This window comes from Zonotrichia albicollis, chromosome 13 (assembly GCF_047830755.1).
Source record: "Zonotrichia albicollis isolate bZonAlb1 chromosome 13, bZonAlb1.hap1, whole genome shotgun sequence".
Lineage (NCBI taxonomy): Eukaryota > Metazoa > Chordata > Aves > Passeriformes > Passerellidae > Zonotrichia > Zonotrichia albicollis.
The window spans coordinates 13,102,222-13,125,499 of NC_133831.1; the positions used below are offsets into that span (position 1 = coordinate 13,102,222).

Here is a 23,278-nt window from a genome sequence, read left to right on the forward strand (position 1 = left end):
GCAGAGGAGTGAATCCAAATGCTGCCCAGCTTTGCTCTGGTTCTCACAGAGCTGAGCCTGCTGCAAGATGAGCTGAGATTCCTCTCCCAGTGGAAGCTCAGACACCAAGCTCTGGTTCCCTGACCTGCTGGCAGGGTCAGAGCCTGAAAAAGCCCAGGAGGGCTGAAATATCCACCAGTCCTCTCCTGGTGTTGGTGACTGCAGCACAGAGCATCGATCAGAGCACCAGCACCTCTCAGAGCACTAAATACCATTAGATTCTAAGGGTGGCGTAGCCATGATATTTTCGGAAAATTCCTTTCCTTAGGATTTTTCCTCCTGAGAAGCTGAGAAGCCTCAGGGACAAAATGTAAACAATGGTTATCTGCTGCTGTGGAATGCAACAGGTGCATCTGGGATTGGTCTCACGTGGTTGTTTCTAATTAATGGCCAGTCACAGTCAGCTGGCTCAGACTCTCTGAGAGTCAGGAGCTTTTGTTATCATTCTTCTTCTTGCTTGCTAGCCTTCTGATGAAATCCTTTCTTCTATTCTTTTAGTATAGTTTTAATATAATATATATGATAAAATAATAAATCAGCCTTCTGAAACATGGAATCAGATCCTCGTCTCTTCCCTCATCCTCAGACCTCTGTGAGCACCATCACAGGGTGGCTTCACTTAAATTCCTATTGGTGGTCTTGGCCATGACTCCTCACACCCCAATCCACCTCCCAGGGATTTCCAGCTGCCCTGGGGATGGCTCCTGCGCCCTGTTGTCCCCTGGCTGTGCCTGCCTGGGCTGGCACTCTGAGCTCACACCCAGCCTGGTCCCAGCTGGACTGGCACAAACACTGCTCTGAACACTAAGGCTGCTCTTGTGAGCAGACCAATGAGACTTTGAAAGGGTGGGAAAGTGAAATGGGTGAGGGGCTGCTGCAGCAGGATGGCAGTGACTGAAAGGCAGGAGCATGGCCAGGGTAACTTGTTTCATGGAACAGTTTAAGTTCCACATTACTACTCCAATGCAACCAGTTTTTCTTGGAACAAAAATGGAAAATGTGATGTCAGCCTTGATATGTAAAGTATTTGTAAGTGAAGATTTTACTACAAGGTCTTTTGAAACAATTTTTTCCCTATTAATATTTTTAAAACCCCAAAAATATACTGGGTGTTTCTGGTTTCATGCATCACCATTACTAATGCCTGTTCTGGTGATGCATGAAACCATCCAAATGAGGATGTGAACCTGGGAGCAGATCAGAACAAGCATTGTTCCTTAGGTGTTCACACTTGTACAGTGCCAGCTGGGGTGGAATGTGGCTGTGAAATACAAACTCCAGAAGTTACTGGGGAGTTCAGGATTGGCATTGTGATGGAGTTTGATCCTGGCTCCAGTATGGGCAGTTTAAATATCATGTCAAGTGGATAAATGACATGTTAACGAGGGTTCTGTATACAGAATTTGAGTGAAAATGTACAGAGGTGAGACTGGCTCAGTTGGCCAGAGCATGGTGCTGAGAATGCCAAGGGTGAGGGTTTGATTCCTGTATGAGCCCTTCACTTAGAGTTTGGCTTAAGAACTCTGGTGGGTGACTTCCAAATCAGAATATTCTGTGATTAGAGACAATAACTAGTGGAAAGCCAAGTATTTTATTCTCACAAGACACTCTGGTAGAGATGAGAAAGTCCTCTCAAACACAGAAATTGAACTAAAACACCTGGGATATTTTTTGCATGTTAACTCAGATATAATTGTTACTAAAATAAGCAAGTGCAAATTGTTTGCAGCAATGAAAAGAACTACCCTGTTGGGCAGGAAGTGGCATTTATCCTTGCTTGTTATTATGATGGAAAGATTTGATATTCCTGGTGACTATGAAGATTAAACCAGAGATTTATGTTAATGCAAAGGATTAAAAGAATTTTAATAACACTTATAAAGATGCAAATGTTCTCCTGCATTTTATCTTTTTGCAGATGAACGTGCCATAAGGGAAATATTGAAGGGGGAGAACACATCCTCACTCTGAATTGCAACATCTGGTTTAATACTGCTCTCACATGGTCATTAAGTATCAGTTGTTTTCACCAGTGTTTTTATGAACAGTGTGAGTTTGATTAGACTTTTTCTCCCTGACTAACTTAAGAATATCAGGAATCAGAGATCAACATCCACCTTCAAACACATGGGGCCTGTGAATGGCTTCATGCCTTGCACATTTCAACAAACTCTAAATATTTCTCAGTGTATTTTCCTTCTTGCTGCTCCATCACTTAAAGACTTATTTTCTGAACAGCAAAGAGCTTGAAGTACTGGCTGCACTTCAGAATTGCCAGCTGTGCTCCCCTCATTTCAAACACCCCCAAGTGCAAACACAGGCCACACCAGCCTGGAAAATTCTGTGCTTTATTTGGGGACCCTGACATATTATACATATATGTACATACATTTCATGTGGAGAAATTATAGAAAAAAATATAATTTGAAAAAGGAGGCAATTAAGGTGAAGGTGTAATGATCTGTTAATATTCCGGTTTGTGTTTTTCCCTGCTCTTCAACCAATTGTTTGCTAACAGGTAAGTATGTATAAACAGATGACACCTGGATTTGTCACACAATTCAACTGAATTGTCACACAATTCAACTGTGGAAATATCCAGGCCCTCAAATTAATATAAATCTTCAAAAGGTTTGGAGTAGTTGAACATCAAGTAATCCATGTAGTAAAAGTCATAGCTTTGTTGTCGTTGAGAAGGGGAAAGCTGTGCAAAATACTGTTGTGTAATTTTAGTGGTAGTTCTTTCTTCATTGGAGTGACGATCTTTAAACTTGGGGAAAGTTAAATTTTGTGGAGCACCAATTAAGTGCAAGAAAAAGTTTGCATCTTCTTCCATACTTTCAAATTTCCCGACGAAGTCGTAGTCTATTAAACACGGGCTGCACAGCCTATTGACGTGATCCCAGTGTATATCCATCCCCACTGGCCTGTGTACATCCAGCAGGTACTGAATGAACTCTTTAAACTTGACTCCAGAGCCTGTCCTTAGAGCTTCTTTGGTGGCATTGACACGGTACCTGGCGATGATGGCTTTCCCAAAGACCGGGTGGTAGTAGTTGTTTGGATGTTCAAACTTGTCCCGAAAGGCAGACACCAGCTTTTCAAAGGGCTCACGAATAAACAGCATTTTTGTGTAGGTGCTGAGCCTGTGGTAGATTCCCTTGTGGTCAAAGCCATCCAGCCTTTTCAGGTAGTTGCCATAGTGCACGGTGTTGTGCTGGATGTCCTTGGTGGAGGAGGCCAGCCCATTCAGCACCATCAGCACCCGCTTCCAGTTGGAGCAGCCAGCTTTTGGCACCTCACAGTACAGAACCCTGTATTTATCCTCTACAAATATCCTGGACACGTGGTAAGGAGTGATTATTCTTCTGTTGTTACTCTTGTATTTGGAACAAGTCTCCCTCATAATCCGCTTCCTTTCTCCTTGGATCTCATAGAGACTTTTCCACTTGCTGTTGTTTCTATCCTCATATTTAAGTGTGGGCAGGTTGAGAATGGAGCTGTTCATGGAAATCAGAATTGGGCTCTTTTTAATTATAAACCTCCTCCTGCGTTTATGGAGCTTGATGGAATTAATTTCTTCACCTTTCTGTTGATCTTTCATAGCAAACATGATGCTGCTTTGCCTTCTGTCGGTGCTTTGAAGCTTGGTGGGCACACTTTCAGATGGCTCTAATGAATTGCTCTGCTTAACTGTGGCTGCTCTGTCTGCAGTATTTTTTCTTAATTTTCTGTCTTGGTTATTGCTGGAAACACAGTCCTGCTGAGGAAAAACAGATTAAAGATATTAGTAAATGAGAGATTGTCACTACTTACAGCTTGCACCACTTCACATGGATCTTTGGTAACTTTTAGGACAGTACAACAAAATGTGCTTTCATGAGCCTTCAGCACTGTACTCTGGCTCTTCTCTTGTCCCCTTGTTCTGTGCTTACATGAAACTTAAGGGCAGAGATGAACCTGATCTAAATTTCCAGTAAATTTTTGTTCCTGTTTGGATTTACCTGCATTACTGTATTTTAGGTGGTGGACCCTGCTCTTGACCCATACTTTTGTCTTAGATATTGTTGAAATTTTTACAGAAATGCATCTGAGTATTTTGAGAACTTGCTTAATTATTGCAGACTGCCCCTGTTGTCACCCAAATGGAAGGGTTTGTTTGTTTGGGCTGTGTGTTTCTCACCTCCACATCAGTAATTTATCTTTGCATGAGGGCAGATTGGCACAGAGGGGAAGGGAGGGGGTTTATAGGGTTTGCAAGGTGGAGCGAGATGTAAATTTGGCAGAGGGAAACAGGAAGGTGTCAGTGAAAATGGAGAGGTTTGGCACACAAGAAGTGGGTTTGGTGAGGGCAGCATGAAGGGAACCCCAAAGGGGAGGCTGGAGTGAGCTGAGCCTGAGGGCAGAGCAATGGAAACAACGAGAAGCAGTGAGAATGAAGCTGGGGCTGGGATTAGAGCAGCAAAAACTGAGTAACTGCAGCAGATCTGTGGGTGAGGCTTGTGGGAATTTTTCATTGGGGAATCTCTGTTAATACTCCCTGCATACAGCCCAGGTGTGCTCCATCACTTCCTGCTTTTCCAAATAGCTGAATTAAATCCTGTCTGTGCCTCTAAGATTAAGATTAAAATTATGTTCTGGTCACTGTTTAGCTGTGTGTCAACCCCATTTTGAGGTCATCTGGACCAGAGTAGCATATGAGCTACCATGGAGTATTTCAACAGAGGAGCATATGTAGTTGCAGAATGTTTATTGCTGACCCAAAATGCTTAGTTAGAGGGCTTAAAATTTTAAATTTAAATGCTTACAATTTTAAATTTAAATTTTTGATTTTCAGTGTTTCCCCAATAGTATTTAAAACTGGCTTAAAAATAAGACCCTGAGTGAATTTTAAGATGTACAATTGGGGATTAGAAGGGTCATGCACTTTCAGGGTGCTCTTTAAGATTAAATCTTAATCAATTTTACAAGTCTTTGTTGTCTGAAAAAAAGCAATGCAATAGGTGACATAGTTGTTCTGTCAGGGAGGTTTTATCTTGTCACATTCTTGTTAAAGGTCAGAGAATAAAGAAAGTCTCAGAAAAGAGATTCAGGATTCGTTACAAAAAACATTGGTGACAAAAACAAAAAAAATAAAATAGTATTTTGCAGGTGAATTGCTTATATTGATAATTACCATACAAAACTTGAACACAACAGATCAGTATTAAACACAAGTTTTAGGACATTTGCAGAATTCAGGTTGGATGCTCTGGTAGCGGAGGTGATGTGCAGCCTGGGAAACCAACTGATAATTTGTTATGCAAAACACTATTCAGTGTTGGGAGTGATTGTCCCTCACCTTCAGAGGTTGCTTCTGTTGTCAGAAATGTGTTTGCCTTTGTAAATACCAGATGTATTTCTAAACATTACCCTTTACAAGACTGGCTGTAATTCAATCCCATTTACTCATGACATGGCTGATATTTAAAGGTTATCAAATTCAGGCTTCCTGGAATTCTGCACCTTTAATGATGCTGATGATGACCCTGGAGCTTTTGGGCAGCCTGAATGCCTCCTGTCAGTGCAAGCTGGATGCAGGAGGTTGGGCTGGAGCTGCAGGGGAGCTGCCAGTGAGAGCCTGAATGAGGGATGTGAGATCCCAGGGGCTCTCCAAAATGCAATTTATTGTATCCAAGGTGTTACAGCAATCCAGGGCCGTGGGTGACAGAGCTGTGCCTACATCTGTCAGCCCCAGCTGCAGGTAGGCCTGGAGACCCTTTGGTTTTGGTTCCATTGCATTATATACTTTTCTTTTGGTCACAATGCATTATATAATTTACTTTTAGTTACAATGCATTATATACTTTTCTTTTGGTTACATTGCATTATATGCTTTGCTGAGCATCTTAATACAGTAGAACCAATCTATACCGTAACTATTATCTCTAGCCTATTATAGCTACTATAATTACCATATTCATGTTACTGTTCTCCAATCACTACAAGTCAGTACATTACAGTTTAAGCTAGAAGTTTTCCTTCAGTTTTCTTGCAGTGGAAAATTCTGAGACTTTTTTTCTACTTGCAACTTTGCTGACTTGTTTGCCTGTGCTATCTTTCTGCTTGGTAAAAACATCTTCTTGTTTGGGGTGGGTTTATCCTTTGCTCTAAGCCATAAAAACCCCTTCTAACTAACACAGCCTTTGCCTCCTTGGTTATCCAGTGAGACTGGCTCAGCAATTCTTTTCTATATCAAAACTTGCTTTCATTTCTATTCTTTCTTCAGATTTTAATCTTTCTGCTGAGAATCCATATCTGTGAGACTTTCTTGTCAAACTTTCATCCTTCCCAACAGCTCTCAATCCCTGTCACCTGCCCGAGCAGGCGATGGCACACCTGGGCACACCTGGGCACATCTGGGCAGGGCTGGGCACACCTGGGCACACCTGGGCACATCTGGGCAGGGCTGGGCACACCTGGGCACATCTGGGCAGGGCTGGGCACGGCTGCTCCTTGGCACAGTTTGCTCTCGTCCTTGCTGGAGGCAGCCCCACGCAGCCCGACTGCCACTAGATGGGGGAATTTCACCAGAATTTTTCTTGAGCCTGTTTTTAAGCGCCTCTCAAGGCATTCATTTGATCAGTGTGATTTCATGCAGAATATTAATATATGCAAAGTTTACAGTATCTTTTAGCAATATCCAGTCTAGGAAAAAAATCTCATAAAAATGAAGTTGCATAGCTTATCAAATTCCTATTTTAAGAGGGAAATTTGCATTTTCATGGCTAAGTTTTTGATGCATCTTTCCTTTTCAGTGCTTCATCTCCATGTAGTGGGCTTATCTGAGCCATCTCTATCTGTACTCCATACTCAGAATATGGGTACAATTTTCTTTATGTACTTCTGAAAACTTACTTTTTTTGGTTGCTGGAATCCCATGTTATATTTTATCCCTAAACAAAGAAAGAAAGTAAAGTAATTATTTAGAAATAAAAAACATTAGTTTCTTCTTTTCTAGACTGATACAGCCAGTGTTGTTAAAGCAATGACAAATAAATCAATAGTGAACGATAATTAATGTATATTTCTAGCAACAATAATCCTTGAAAGGCATCTTTATGTATAGATGTCACAAAATTGTGAAATGGAGTGAAAGACTCTATGACTTTCACCCTTTTACAAATGGGGAAACTGAGATGAACAAACGTGGAACAGAAGTGATTGCTTAACCTCAGTTAAAAAGCAGAACAAGAATCAGCTGAAGGTTGTGATTCCAGGTTAGAGATCTACAACAAAAACAAAAAAAGCTCTCCTTTGCGTATTTACCCAAACCTGTATGGCTTGGACCCTGGAACCTTTGATAGGGCAGAATTAATCCTAATCACAGCTTGCATGAGTACTCTGCTGTAAAGGCAACACACTGTGGAGTCATGTGTGAGGTAATATTTGCACACTTTTGGAGAGGCAAACAACACAGAATCATATTTTCTCTAATCTTGTGACTTCTACAGCGATATTTACCTGAAAATAGAATAATAAAGATGTGAAAATCCAAGTTGGCAGCTTTAGCTGATGTGTAGGGTTTCTCTCATGACCATAACCTTTGTTAGGTATAACTCAATAATGCAGAAATAGATAATGGAAACACTACTGAATTATGACATTTGTTTGGGGCTTCTCAACTGCTAGAGCTGTTGTCATCACTGTCAATGCTGCTTGAAGACTTCAGTTCACTAAGTCTGCATGATGAATCCACTGGCTTTTGGACAAGGACAATTACAGCTAAAGGTCTTGCACAGCACTAAGTGAAAGCTCTGTCAGCCCCATCAGGTTAATTTTCATAGTGCCAGGAAAGCTCTCAGGAACTCCTAGCACGATAATTCACATTGTGACCTGCTGCAGCGAAAGAAACAATCCCAGTCTAGATGGTCAGTCATGCTTTATTTTTGAAATCAGATCTACAAACTCATAGATATTTGTAGTAGAGTCTAAATAAAATTGCTCTAATTGTTCTGTGCTCCAAGAGCTCCTCTAAGATGATGCTTTTGGCTTTTGTTTGAGCTTTAACTCACTTCTGCAATTTGTCAGCAATGAACTCGAGGTTGTGTGGGACATTGTGATTCTGTGCCTATTACAAGTAAAGAGCATATTGTTTTAATTCATCAGAAATAAGTTTTAGACACCTTCCAGAAGGAACCTTCAGGCTTCCCCTAGCCGCTTCTCAAAAATGTTTAGCTGCAAATCAAAGTCAGAAGGTGTCTATTAAAAAGAAATAGAGCTTGGCTGCAGCATTCCTGTGCGGGTTCTGGAGACCTGAGGCTGATTCTGCTGTACCAGGCTTTAGGAGAAGCTCCTGAGCTCTTCTCCAGCTCCTGGTGTGATCAGTACAAAACCACATTTATTCTACTGCTGTGTAATGTGCTTCAGAGCAAGGCAGGGCAGGAACCTGCTGTCCAAAACCCAGCAAAACCTGAGCAGCAGCACTTTGGAACAACTGATACTAAAGCATGCTGATCTGTTTATACCATGGAAATGTTGTATTTGTCACTAAATGTAACTGCTGCTTTTTTGCTAACCCTAAGGGCCTAATTTGAAGCTGTTTGAGCTGCTTGGCCTTTTCTCTAAGGCATCATTAATACAGCTACTTGGAGTAGGTGCTTATAAGATGAGGAAGATGTGTTCCCTTTCCAAAAGTAGTTTGAGCTTTTTACAGTTGAAAACTTAAACAGGTGAGGAAAGACTTTTGGTCACTTATCAAAAAACTGGGGAAGTGCTTCAGATGGAATCAGTTACAGATACTGAGCATTTGTTGGGTCCAAATTATAATGCAACTTAGGGTTAGTTTCCCTCAGTTCTGATTGTTTGTTCTGACTTAAAGCAAGCTCTGGTACCTTGCAGCAAACCCACTCACTTTGTGTAATTACCTCTTAAATTTGGTGCCATGACTGATAATTATTAATGGAACCCCACAAAATGCAAAGAGCAGGTATGAGACCTAACTATTTTGTGGTTAATTATGATTTTTTCATAGTGGTGTTTAATAAAGATAACTTAGTTGAGAGATTAATATTTTGTACTGATATGCTTTGCTTTGAAAAATGAAAAATAAATGCTAGGAGGAGGTGACTAACCATTTAAAAATGGTTATTCATTTACTGGCTTTAAATGTAATCAGAACAATAATTCCTGCTTAATATAAATGTTTGGTGAAGCACTTGCCAATCTCTTTGATGTTTTCTGAATCTGTGACGTCTAAATTTGGCTTCTTTTAGCTGTCTTTCTCATGATACAGTCTTGTCACTTCAGATTTAAATCTACATGATCAAAACCTCTAAAGTGCAGCGAAGTCAGGGAAGTTATATTGCACAAATCTATCACACTAATCAAAATCTAAATTTACTGTTATGCTACACCTTTACAATCCATATTTTTACCAGGTCTTTGACATTATTGCCAAAAGGGTAATATTTTTGGCCGTAAATAAAGCCCTGGTGTCTGGTGCAGGCAGCTGAAGGCAGTGATCGATAAGTCTCAGGTGCCAGATGTGATGAGGCCAACACCTCACAGTGCCCCACACAGAGGGAAAGCAGGGACAGACTCATTCTCTAATTACAGATTGTTTGTGTTGGTTTTCATGGTGTTCCTTTCTCTCCCACTTGTGGGACCATGATTTTCCAGGCTTGAGCCTGGCCTGTGCTTTATCCACACAGTGAAATCCACTGTGAGCTATTCTTTATTTTCTTTTCCAAAGGCTACTAGCAACACAATAAAATGGCTTTCATCTTCCTTGTGTAATACTGTATACTTTTACCATTCTGCCTTCTCCTCTGTCTCTGCTTCAAGACCTAATTTTGGTTTGCCTCTGGTGTTCTGCTCTGGTTTGAGACTCAACTACAGCTGAAGTATTTTTTAATCAAAATGATAACTTCAAGTCTGCATCTGCAACTCATCCTTTACAGGGCTTCTGTGCACAGAGTGCTCTTGTTTGCTTCACCCAAACAGATTTGTGACATTTACTCGGGGATGGATGTTATGGCATTTCAGCAACATCTGTGTCAAGTGTCCTATCCACATATGCCCCAGTCTTAGGTCTTTTCTCAGACAGCAATGTGTGCTTAATTGCAAAATTATTAATAGAACAGTACTCAGAATTCTGATAAACATGAAAACAATTTAGCTGGAGGAAGATTTTCCCAAAAATGCTGGTCAGAAAATCAAGACAGTTTTTTTCCTTTTTTTGTTATTTTTTTAAAATTTAAACTTAGCTTCTACAGTATAAAAGACCTGCCCATATATGATTCTAACTTACTCTGGTGTCCAGTTATTTGTCTCTTTGAATTAAATTAATCAGTAATGAAATGTAGTTAAAGATTGCTACCATAATAAATTATTTGGTTTTACATCTATATAAAATATAGATGTAGTATACACATCTGGAATACTATTAAAATATATAAACCTCTAAACCAAAAGCATTTTCTACAAAAATTAAGGCCTAATTAGAACAGACTTTATATGTGTGCCTGTTTTAACTATGTGCTATAAATCCTTTTCCTAACATAAACTTACAATTTCATTTGGAAAAATGCCTTCAAAAGTTCCATCTAAGCTACACACAACATCTCATTTTAATACAGATGGAATTAATGAGGCCAAGTAAAGAAGGCTTAGCAAAGCAGCAGCACATCTTGAATTGTACACCAGGAAAGAAGCCAACCTGGGCAGACAATCTAAATAATCTGATATTTAAATATAAATATAAATAACAGAAATATCTAAATAATCTGATCCCGTGGGTGTCACAGCCCACACATGGCAATGGTGATGTCCAGCCCTTGGCAGACAGGTTTGGTGCTGATTTCCTCTGCACTGGGGGAAATAATGGAATATTTCTGGGGCAGTCTCCAAACCAGGCCTTGGCAGCTATAAGTAGTTAATCTTGGCTTAGAGTAAAGAGCTTCTATTTTTCCCCCTATTTTTGGAAGATTTCAGAAGTTTTCCAAGCTGCTGAGGTTTGGGGATTTTAGATCTTTGAGCTTTCTTTCATGTGTGAGCTCCTTTGTAACTCAGGTAACACATTTGTCCTGAATTCTGAGCTCTTTGTTTGAATCCCACCATTGTCAAGCATACAAGTTCTAATAGTTCAAATATTGTTTGAGGAATTTTGAACTCTGACTGATGGCTTATTCTTAAGGAGTTGTGGTGAAGTAGAACACTTCCCAAAAAGAGAGCCTCATTTTCCCCTCTCCTGTGCTGGTGTTGTGCTAACACACCATTATTTCCCATTGTTCTTGTGCTTTTCTATCCAAGCCAGCTTCAGAGGTGGAGGCAATGGATCTAGGTGAAACTCTGGTATTTCTAGGTGAAAATGTGGTGGTATTTCTAGGTGAAAATATGGTGGCATTTCTAGGTGAAAATATGGCATTTCTAGGTGAAAATATGGCATTTTTAGGTGAAAATGTGGTGGTATTTCTAGGTAAAAATGTGGTGGCATTTCTAGGTGAAAATATGGCATTTCTAGGTGAAACTGTGGTGGTATTTCTAGGTGAAAATGTGGTGGTATTTCTAGGTGAAAATGTGGTGGCATTTCTAGGTGAAAATATGGCATTTTTAGGTGAAACTGTGGTGGTATTTCTAGGTGAAAATGTGGTGGCATTTCTAGGTGAAAATATGGCATTTCTAGGTGAAACTGTGGTGGTATTTCTAGATGAAACTGTGGTGGCATTTCTAGGTGAAAATATGGCATTTCTAGGTGAAAATGTGGTGATATTTCTAGGTGAAATGGTGGCATTTCTAGGTGAAACTGTGGTGGCATTTCTAGGTGACACTGGTGGTATTTCTAGGTGAAACTGGTATTTCTAGGTGAAACTAGTATTTCTAGGTGAAACTGTGGTATTTCTAGGTGAAACTGTGGTGGTATTTCTAGGTGAAACTGTGGCATTTCTAGGTGAAACTGTGGTGGTATTTCTAGGTGAAACTATGGTGGTATTTCCAGGTGAAGCAGTGGCATTTCTAGGTGAATCTGTGGTGTCATTTCCAAAACAGGGGATCTGGGGTTCCTGCATCCCACAGGCAGCATGCAATGCACCCCTGTGCTGCTGCATTTGTGTCAGGGGGTGCTCAGGATGGTAGCAGCTTGTGTGCACTTCACTTGATTAAAACACCATTACTCTGGCTTTTTGGAACTGAAATGATTTTCCATCTTAATGAAGCAAGGGAGTCTCTGGACAGAAGTACTGTATGCAGGGAAAGCAATGCAATTCTGAAGGGCATAGCCTGGAAATAATTAAAAACATTCAGTTCATCCATCAGTTTGAACAAGAAAAAATTACAAATCGGGGAAGCCAAAGCAGAGATCAGTACACACATTAAGTGACTTTTAATATTTGCCTCTTGAGGACTTTCATCCTGCCAAAGAAGTTGGTGCTCCCAGTTGATTTATGCACCAGTAGCTGATCCCTGTGCTGGAACAGCAAACCTGCACAGTGCTTTTCTGAAGCACAGCCCTGCCATGGTGTCACTGCTTCCCTCCTGGTCCTCCATTAACTCCCTCATATCCAAGGTGCTGTGTCCCCCTTGGCAGCTTAATTTAGGCGACCCTTCCCACATGGCTGGCCTTCCTTTCCCAGGAGGGGAATCTCAGGTGTGCAGCTGGGTACCCACTGCTTGGAGATACAGCTTCCACCTGAGGATGGTGTTTGTGCCTACACAGCATTTCTCAGACAAAATACCCAGATTATCTTCCTGCTGTTGTTTCCCCTTGTCTTGTTTGACACTGATCAAATTCCAGGCACCCACAAAAGTCACTCGCTCAGGCTCCCCTGCCATAGCTAGGGAGAGGAGAGGGGAAAAGGCTTAAAGGTTCATGAGTTGGTATCAGGAGGGGAGAAAACACTCCAAGGGCAAAACAGGCTGAATTTAGAGATGCAAAGTGAATTTTATCACCAACAAAGTCAGAGGAGGATTATGAGAATTAAAATAAGCCCCTAAAAACACCTTCTCTTCCCCCAACCCCTCCCCACTTCTCACCAACAGCTCAGGGAGACAGGGCAGGGGGTTTGGTCAGTTCATCACCTGAGATTTCCAGTGCTCAGGGAGAGGAGTCCTTCCCCTGTGGGACCATGGGGTCCCACCCATGGGAGACATTTCTCTGTGAACTTCTCCAGCTTGGCTCCATCTCATGAGCAGCAGCCAAACTCAACCTGAGTCCCTCCCAGGGCACACAGCGCTCCCAAACCTGCTGGGATGGCTCTGTCTGTGCAGGGCTGCAGTGTCCAAGGACAGGCTGCTCCAGCCTGGGAACAGGGCCCCTCTGTGCCCTGGGTCTGCCACAGGGTCACAGCCTCACCCAGGGATGCCCTGCTCTGCTGTGGGCACCTCCTCAGGGCTGGGGGTGCATTCTGCACCATTCCCTGGGGGTGGATCAATCTCTGCATCCCCCTGGATCCCCATTCCCTGGGGGTGGATCAATCTCTGCATCCCCATGGATCCCCATTCCCTGGGGGTGGATTCTGCATCTCCCTGGATCCCCATTCCCTGGGGGTGGGTCTCTGCATCCCTGTGGATCCCCATTCCCTGTGGATAGATCTCTGCATCCCCATGGATCCCCAGGGCTGCAAGGCACAGTTGCCTCATCATGATCATCTCCAGGGTCTGCAAAGGAATCCCAGCTCTGGCCCCTGGAGCACCTCCTGTCCCTTTCCCCACTGCCCTTGATGTTTCCATGTTGTTTCCCTCACATGTTCTCACCTCTTCCTCTTCTCTAGCTGGAATTAACAGTGCCCCCCTTTGTTCTGATTTTCTTTTAAACCATGTTTTCCCAGAGGCATTCCCATCATTTCTCACTGGCCCTGGCTAGCAGCAGGACCATGGTCAGAGCCCTCAGGGACTGGCTGTGCTGGACACGCTGGGAGCTTCCAGCAGCTTCTCCCTGAATCTCCACTGTGCCCCCCCTGCCACCAAGCCAGGCCATGCAAAACCAGCCCCTCAGAAAGGCTCTGTACCTCCTGCCTGTTTGCTGTACATATTTTTGTGTTTTGTACTAGTCAGAAATACCATCTCTTGAAGCTGCTGTTTATTTTTTTATTATTCTAAACACAGCCTCATGAGAAATAATTGTTTTGATAGGGGTTGCCTCTCAAATTTTTTATTTGTCAAAGTGAAAGCAGGCGAGAAGCAGAAACAGAAACAGTAGCATTTTAAAGGAATAAATTCCTTTTGAATCAAAACTCAAATAAAGTATTATTGTGTCATTCTTGTAAGTCCCACTGCCTACACAGCTGACATTGGTAGCTGAGTATTGTCTGAATCTGTGGTATTACTTTTGTCCAGAAAATGATACATTTGCACCCAGAGTGTGCAATGGGGCTGCGAACTGTCCTCTGCTCTGCTGGTGAGATTGGAAGCTGACTGAGGAAAAGATTCTTTCATTAACCGGGATTTGGAAACCCTGGTACTTCTTTGACTTGCAACATATTAAGAGAACAGGCATATAAACTCTATGAGAATAACACATAATATTGTGCTTTTTCAGAATGGTCTTATATTCCAATATAAACGGAATCCATCTTCTTGACTAAATAATGATGAAACTTAGGCTTGCTCTGTTTCCATGATACCCAATAAAGGAAAGGGCATGGCACATTTATATTGGAGGCTTAATTGAAAGAATAGGAGGAGCTGTTTGTGAGTTCATTATGAGGAAGGTACAACTACTTGTTTACTTTGTCTCCTTTGCTATCTAGCCATACTAATTGGAACTTGCCATTTTCTGACTTAATTTATATTCGATAAGAATTCTATAAAGAAAGCAGAAAAGTCAGGTCTGTGTTATTGCATTCCCCATTCCTTCTTTGGACCTATCCCTGGGAATACTGTTAATTAACATCATTAGCTTTCAGGCACTGTCAGCAGTTACTTCCAATCTCTACTTAATACCTTTCAGTTATTCTACATTCTCATATTTAATATTTGCATACTGCCTTCGTAGCATGACTTTGGCAAGGACATTACACTTTCCCAGATTTATTAAAAAGTAAAAGCTAAAGTTTAAAATCTAGCACTGCATTTATATTTAGTAGCCTGTAGAACTATTCAGGTAACCAGAGGAATTTCAATGAATTTCAAGCAAGCACTCCATGTAATTTGACTTCATGTAGCTCCTTAGAAGAGCTCATCCAGAACCCAGAAATGTTTCCAGACATTGTGCAAGTCAGACATGAAAGCTTCACTGGTCTCTCTATTGGAGGGGAGACAAAATAATACAGGTGGAATTTTGGACTCCTTTCATGTCACTCTGCAGAGATGTTTCTTTGGGAAAGAAAGCACAAATGGAAAGAGAGAAGGCTGCAGGCAAAATTGAAAAAGTACATCTACACAGGCATGCCTCTGAGTGCTGAAGCTCAGTGCTTTGATAGATTGACTGGAGATCAAAAAGCACAGATGTGTATCCAAATGGTGCATATGATTATGTTACCATCAATTAACTGGAACTGATAGGGTTTCCCTTTCTCCTGTCCTCATAGTTGGTTATTGACAAGACTTCTTAGTATAAGAGATCAATATGGAACATTAAAAAAAAAGGTTCACACCTGCAACAGCTACAAAACTTGGTGCAGACAGGGTGATAATTGGACAGACTTGGATTCATGCCCTGTGAGAAAGAAGCACTTGGGAAGCTCACTGTAAGGGGTTGAGCTCTTTGCCAGGTCCTTTATTCCTGAGCACTGGAAGGGCAGTGGGGCTTTGCTGTTTGTCATTTCTCACTGGCTCTACTCTTTTTTGTGGAAGGCTTTCTGTTTCTTGTTAAGGAGCTCACTTGCACTCCTTCAGCCAGATTTTCATAACTGATGGGTAGAACAACATGGGTGCACGAGAATAATGTCCTGAAGTGACTTTCCTATCAGTAGGACTGAGGGAGAAATGGTTCTGCTCAAAAACTGAGTGCTGACTACTTCCAGGATGCACGTGGCATTAGATGGTACCTAGGGCTTGACCTGAGGTGCAACCAGGTGGGAGTCAAAGTTCTAGCATTGAGTTTTAGTAAGCTCAATACTTTTTAAAGTATTGAGCCATTTATAGATTTTCTGAACCTTTTGGAATTCCCAATTTCTCCACAAGGGGCAGTTTGATGTTCATGTTTTCTCCTTGGACATGCAAGGTTCAATGAAAATTGGTAGTGGAACACCTGGAAAGTCTAAAATGGACACACCTCACTGAGGACACAGTGTTTCATGTGGTGTGTGCCTGAGAGGTTCAGGCGCTTCCAGGACATAAGATTGATTTAAACAAAGCTTTATGTCACGTGAACATTGAAAGACAATTTAGCATCATTGGGATTTGGAGGACATTTGCTCTGTTAACTTCAGCCCACAGCCCTTACCACTATGAACTGGATATCCCAGACTGATGCATTTTGCAGCTTGGTTCTGGCATTGGAGGGAGGCCTTTGGTGCCTCTCTCTCTCCCTGTGCACTTCCCAGCACTGCTCTGGTTTCCATTCTCCCCCACTTGGCTGCCCATACCCAGAGTCAGGGAGCACAGGGAGCTGCTGCAGGGACAGCTTTCACCTATCCATGTGGCCACCTCACCACTCTGCTGCTCCCTGCCAGGGCACTGCACCTCATCCCCTCCTCTGCACTGCTCTCAACTGGGATCTGGCAGAGAAGTAAAGGAGCTGCTGTAGCAGTGGTGTGGCAGGGCACCTCAGGAATGTGGGGAGAGAACACCAGCCTCCTGTGGGGACTGGTGACTGTTCTGTCCATCTGCACCCCTGGGTGAACCACACTGCTCTTCCAGAGGGGCCACATCTGCTCTGGCAGGGAGAACAGACAGCTGCTCCCCACTTGGGCACTCTTCCCTGCTTCCTTCCCAGGAAGCCTGGCATGCAGGTGTTGTCATCTTATTGCAGGGGTTCCATGCTGGTGTCTCCTTATCACAAGAGTTTCATACCATCTTGGTGTTTCTCATGGGCATCTCCTCAGAGCACTGCCTCTTTCTCCTTCACAAAGCAGCCAACTGACCCCAGTTCCCTTCTCACCCACCCACCCCACTCTTTTATAGCACTCTTCTTCTCATTGCTCACAGCTGTGGCCTGTTAAAATCAGGCCTGTTCCTAATCTCTGATAATTGGCCCAGCTGCACCTCCTTAGGAGTAAGATAACTTTCTACACTCTATTTTCTTATATTTTCTTATATCCCCCTACATGTAGGAGGTAGAGGGCTCTGTTGTAGCTGCCTCTCTGTCAGCCTCAACTACCAGGGGTGCCTGAAGTGAGATCCCTTCTGCCATTGCCATTTTATGGGCACATCTGCATTTTTCATTCACACATAATAGCACTTGCTGATTTTTCTAGTACCCCAGTGCAGAATGCCGCATCAGCCCAAGGAGGGGCTGTATGAATTGAGAGGTGGATTGTTTGCATATACCCTGAGAGCCCAAATTTGGGATACAGTTGCTATGACAATTGAATCATCTGATTTTTAAAGTCAGTGCATACAAACAGTGAGTAGCCAATTGATTGCTGAATATAGTTAGCTAGGAATGGAACTTTTATTTAGCTGATGAAAGTGTGTGAATGTGTCTGATTTCGCTGATCCCTTTTCTATGACAATTGCTCAGAGCATTTCAATATAACCATGGCTCACTCAGTGCCCTGCATACATTTGTACATGATCCATTCTCTCTGTTATGCGTTGGCTGAAGGATCTCTGACACAGCCTGCCCCTCTGTTTCAGTCTGCAGAGGCAGCACTGCCTGGTAGAGCTCTGTGAAGCCTGGCTGGGTGTGTGTGAGTTACACACTACGATTCAAGCTGATCCCTTGTTTGGCTGCCTCTGCCTGGTGCTGTTTAAACCCCAGCTCTGCAGAAGGGTGGCTCACTACAGGCCTTGGCTGACCTGGCTGTTTGTTCCACGCCCTTTTCCTTCAGATGTGCTGCTTTCTGTGTGGTGCTGTTCACAGGGGTCCCAGGATGAGGGAAGAGATGAGAGTCTTGACTCCATGTTTCAGAAGGCTGATTTGTTATTTTATGATACATATTATACTAAAAGAAAATTATATACTAAAACTATGTGAAAAGAATAGAAGAAAGGATTTCATCAGAAGGCTAGCAAGGAAAGGAAAGGAATGGAATGGAAAAACATAAGGACAAAGAAATAAAAATGTTTTGCATCATTCTTTAGAATGAATTTAAATGTCTGTCTGCTCCTCATGCAAATCCAGCTTTGCTGCTTTTTACCCCTTTTAGATTTTCTTTTTCATCTGAAGGAAACAAGGGCCTTCTGGCAGGAATTGGGTTTATGCTTTTCATGCAATCTCAGATTCTCTTTTCAAAGATGTTCTAAACTTTCTTTGTGGAGCTCAAATGAACTAAAACTTGCAGAGGCACATCACATGCAACTTCAGATAGCTTTTCTATACTTTTTGCTATTCAGAACATAAAGATTCCACTTTGAGAAAATGCATACTAGCAAGGCCTCAAATTCCTCCCAGTAACTTCTTGTGTATTTGGTTTGCTTGCACAAAAATGAAATTCTTCAGGGCGTATTCCTCAGAGAATCTCTCAAGCCAATTTTACCCAGAGGAACTGGAGAAATGTGCATTTTCACTTGCATGCTTTGTATGAGATGTAGGGCTGATAATCTTATAAGAAGAATATGTTACATTAATAAAATGAAATAATTGAAATTACAGTAAGCTTGATCTGGTCTCAATCTAGTACCTCATAGAGCTATGGATTCAATTTTTTCTTGTAAACAAATGACATTCCAGCCTCTTACTTGACATAATTTTCCCTTCTTTCTTCCCCATTAAGGAAGGTGGAAATTGCCAATCTGTTGACAGCAAGTGCTGGAAGAAGCAATGCGAGTGATTTCCTTGGTGACTGTCAGACACTTCAGGCCAGGCTTTCAAACTCCATTTGTAATAAAAGGAATACACTGTGGGGAAGATGGGCAGTGTGGTCTTTAGCAGGCTTGGTTCTTGCTGGTGTGCTGAACCCAGCTGCCAGCCTAGTGCTGCTGGATTAGTTGGGGAAGCTTGCTGAAAGACTGAATGATGCATTGTGTGCTTTATTTTTACAGAGAAGCTACAATATCCTAAAAGTTTGGATACAGAACCTCTGGCATAAAGTCTGAATATAGTTTTGCAACACTGCATCCTCAAGAGATCTTTTCTGTAGTGCCTCATTTTGTATTTCATAATGGTGTGTTTTAATAAAAAAAACCATTTTGTCAAATCACAAGTCAGCAGATATTGTCTTGAAGTGAATTAATGGAAGAAAAATTCTGAAGTAATCTGCTGCTAGCAAATGGCTATGTGTGGGTCAGGCAATTTCAGAGGTTGTTACTGTGCTCATTTTGGCTGGGACAGAATCAATTTCTCCAAGGTAGCTATTATGGGGCTGTATTTTGCATTTGTGCTGGGATCAGTGTTGAAATTCTGGTTAGATTTTGTTACTGCTGGGCAGGGCTTACACAAAGTCAAAGCCTTTGCTGTTCCTTGCACTCAAATGGAGTAGGCTGGAGTAGGCTCCTTGTCTTAGAGTTTCTCCCAAATTCTGCCTGTGTTTATATGTTAATGTTGATGGAGATGCAGTTGACACAAACATTTTCCCAATGGTGCTCTTATGGTGCATGCTCCTTTCACAGCACAGATTTTCAAATATCATTTGCCAATTGTTTGCTCCAGAATTTGGGAGGGGACACAGCTGACCCCAAGTGACGCAGATATTCCACAGTGTGTGCCATTCCACTGTGTAAAGCTTGGGAACAGGAGGAAGAGGGGAATGAGGGACTGATGGTGGCTGGGCAGCCACTGACACCTGAGGGGGCCTTGCTGAACTTTTGGGAAGCAGAGAATGAAATCCTCACTTTGCTTTGCTTTGCTTTGCTTTGCTTTGTGTGTGCCTGGCCTGGCTTTGCCTGTGTCTCATGTTAAGGCAATTTAAGAGGCAGACACTCTGCAATGAGCTGCCTTCCCTGATAGCTTTAACTGTTCCCTTTCCACCAATAAGGAGAAATGAAATACAAATATCTGTAAGTGAAAAAAATAACAGTTTACTAACAGGACAAACAGCATCCGGCAAAAATAACAGTGATTGATCACTAGACAGAGAATTGCCAGGGCTCACTGACTCCAGGGGCCACAGAGGGGTGAGGAATACCCCGAGGGCAGCTCTGAGGGCACCGGGCCATGGCGCAGCCCTGCCCCGAGCCCTGGGGCCGGCTCTGGCAGAGATGGGCTGGGGCAGGGCTGGAGCCCGGCCAGGGGTGAGGAATGACGGGCCGGCAGGTGACGGCAGGGGATTGTAGAGGATGGCAGGGGATTGCAGGGACAGCAGGGGATTTTAGTGGATGGCAGGGACGGCAGGGGATGGGAGGGCACAGCAGGGGATGGCAAAGGATGGCAGAAAATGGCAGGGGACAGCAGGGGATGGCAAGGGACTAAAGGATACGGCAGGGGAGAGCAGGGACGGCAGTGGATGGCAGGGGACAGCAGGGGATGGCAGAGATAGCAGGGGACGGCAGGGGACGGCAGGAACAGCAGGAGATGGCAGGGACAGAAGGGGATGGCAGGGACGGTAGTGGATGGCAGGGGACAGCAGGGGATGGCAGGGACAGCAGGAGATGGCAGGGACAGCGGGGGATGGCAGGGGACAGCAGGGGATGGCAGGGACAGCAGGAGATGGCAGGGACAGCGGGGGATGGCAGGGACAGCAGGGGATGGCAGGGACAGCAGGGGATGGCCCATCAGGGCCCATGTCCCCTCGGGCTGTGGGGCCGCCCTGGGCCGCGGGGCTGGGCCCGCTCCCCTCCCGCGCTCCGGCATGCACAGAGCCCGAACCCGGCTGGGCACGGCGGGACCCAGGAACGCTCCCTCTGGGAAACCGAGGGATAACCCAAAAGGGAAATGTTCACCCAGGCTGCCCCAGCTCTGTGTCAGCAACCCAAAGGGCAGAAACACCCCTAGGGGCAGGAAAGCTCCAGGGGAGAGAAGCCAAACGCCCCTGCCCGGGTCCAAGTCCACGGGCCAAGGATGGCTCTCTCAAGAAACCCCCCCAGCTCTTCAAAGGATCCAGCACCCCCGACCCCATTTCCAGCCCTGGCCCCAGGCTCTTAAGACTCAGTAAACACTTTTGGGCTCAGATAGATAGGGCGTACAGTCACAATTTGGGTTACCCAGGGCAGCCTGCTAAACTGGCTTTGTCTCAACCATGAATTTTCTCACTTCTACTCTTGGGATTCTCACCCTACCCATGGGAAGTGAGCAAGTGATGCTTAATTACTGGCTGAGGTTAAAGCCATGACAGTTAATTAATGCAGACAATATCACTGTGTGTTTGCTGATTGTATTTTAAATGGGCTTAATTTTCCAGAGTTTTCAGCATGGGAGGTTTCAGAGCCCATGTAACATAAAGTTATGAAGTTATGAGCTTGGCAGGCTCGGCTTGGTCTGGAGGCTTGGCTCATACTGCCTCTGTGCCTCTGCTTGGCTATAAAACAGGCAGGATGTGTCCTCCCAGAGGAGTGCAGTGCTGCAAGCTCATTAACCAAAAACCAGGCTAGTTAGTGCTCTGCAAACATTCTAAGGGTGCTCTCCATTACTTATTATATTGCTGAGAATTAAATTACAGTTACTTCGGAATTTGAAATGAAAAGCAGTACTTTTGAACAAAGTTACTTTTTTTTTTTTTTTGTAACTTCTGCCCAAAAGGTTTTCCTGTCATGCTCTGTGTCACCTTACTTGTCTTGGAGTTTCTCCCAAAATCTGCCTGTGTTTATATGCTAATACTGATGGAGATGCTGTTGACACAAACATTTTCCCAATGCTCTTATGGTGCATGCTCCTTTGACAGCATAGATTTTCAAATATCATTTGCCATTTGTTTGGCCTCACATTCTCTTTCACCTGGAGTACCACAGTGGAATAACTGATGTAGAGAATATAGAGAATAGAAATGTTCCTTGAGAAACTTAGATTTGTGTATGTGAACCACTTCAATGACTGTTAGTGCAGGGCGTCTAAGTTTTATCTGGTTCTGTAGAGTGTTTCAGACAAATTTGGATGTGGATAGGATATGTGACGGTTATATAGAGCAGTTTCACTGTTTTTCTGTTTTAATACTACTTTCTGGTCATAATCTCAAAATCTGCATAACCAACACTCTTTAAAATGTGTTCCAGTAATTTTTAAATATGATTTCTCCTTTGTCAGTAAAATAATGCAAAGAAATCCCTACCTGTTACATTAACATTACAGACATCTAAAGCTAGCTGTAGCATCTTTACTTAAACCATCTCCTCTGTGAGTCCTCCAAAAGGAATGGGTCTGTTTCACTGCTTTGCACAAATTCTCTCTTGTTCTCAGGGTTCTCTTTCTTCTCTGTCAACACCCTAAAGGCATCACAGTAGCCAAAATGAATGTATGCAAACATCTTAAGAGAAGTGCCTATTAGGATTTCTAATGCTTTGAGTGTTTTTCTGCCTTCCCTTAACTGTATGTGGCTTTGTTCAAGCAATAAAATTACAAATAATTAGAAATCCAGATAGGGACTCCTTTTGCCTTAAATCTACACAGGGACTGAGGAACTCTGACTCACTTGTTATTGAATTAGAGAATTATTGAATACTAAAAGTAATATAAAAATGCTGGGTCAGGTGAAGAATGCTGTTTGTTTCAACTGTATTTAATTATATTTACCTGCATTTAATGTCTTCTTTAACCAAATAAACGTCCAGATACTCATGACATGTGAAATGCTACTACTAGTTCAAAACTATTAAGTAAGAACTTTATAAGAAATACATTACCTTTATTGACATTGAGAGACATGGTAAAGAGCCCATTTTGTCCTGTATTTTTGTAAGAATACTGCTGATTTCATTCCAAGCAAATGTTATGTTAAATTAAGTAAAAGTCTCTTTGGTGTTTTTGACAGCGAGTTACAGCACTAAGAACTCAAATCTTGCTAAACATAATTTAATAAGAGCAGAAGAGGTTTTAGGTGATTTTTAGTGTCCACATTCAGAGGTTTAAATAGAGAAAGCACACTTATGGCAAAAAACAACATGGAAATAGTAATGTTTTTCTTCTCCCTTTCTATAGCAGAAGCTGTTATTTTTAACACACATGAAAAACTTCAGGTTTGAGATTTCATATTTTAAAAAAAAGTATTCTTGTAGAACCCCATGCAGTGCATGGCTGGGTTCTGTGGTGAAAGCTGGACCAGAGAGGATTTTCTGTGGGTCAGTCCTG

The 23,278-nt window shown here is 42.7% G+C and overlaps 1 protein-coding gene across 8 annotated transcripts in view; it reads right to left on the bottom strand.

Moving 5' to 3' along the window:
* Positions 1-2,370: 2,370 nt before the first annotated feature.
* CHST8 (carbohydrate sulfotransferase 8) overlaps positions 2,371-23,278 on the bottom strand; it is a 205,626-nt gene continuing 184,718 nt past the window's right edge. For 6 of the 8 annotated variants that reach the window (XM_074551068.1, XM_074551070.1, XM_074551069.1 and 3 more), the window contains 2 exons: positions 6,937-6,974; positions 2,371-3,802 (listed from right to left, as the gene is read on the bottom strand). In XM_074551068.1, the coding sequence (XP_074407169.1) occupies positions 2,651-3,802; positions 6,937-6,974 (1,190 nt within the window). In that variant the 3' untranslated portion in view covers positions 2,371-2,650. The remainder of the gene's footprint in view (positions 3,803-6,936; positions 6,975-23,278) is intronic. The other 2 variants (XM_074551071.1, XM_074551073.1) reach the window with 1 other exon arrangement.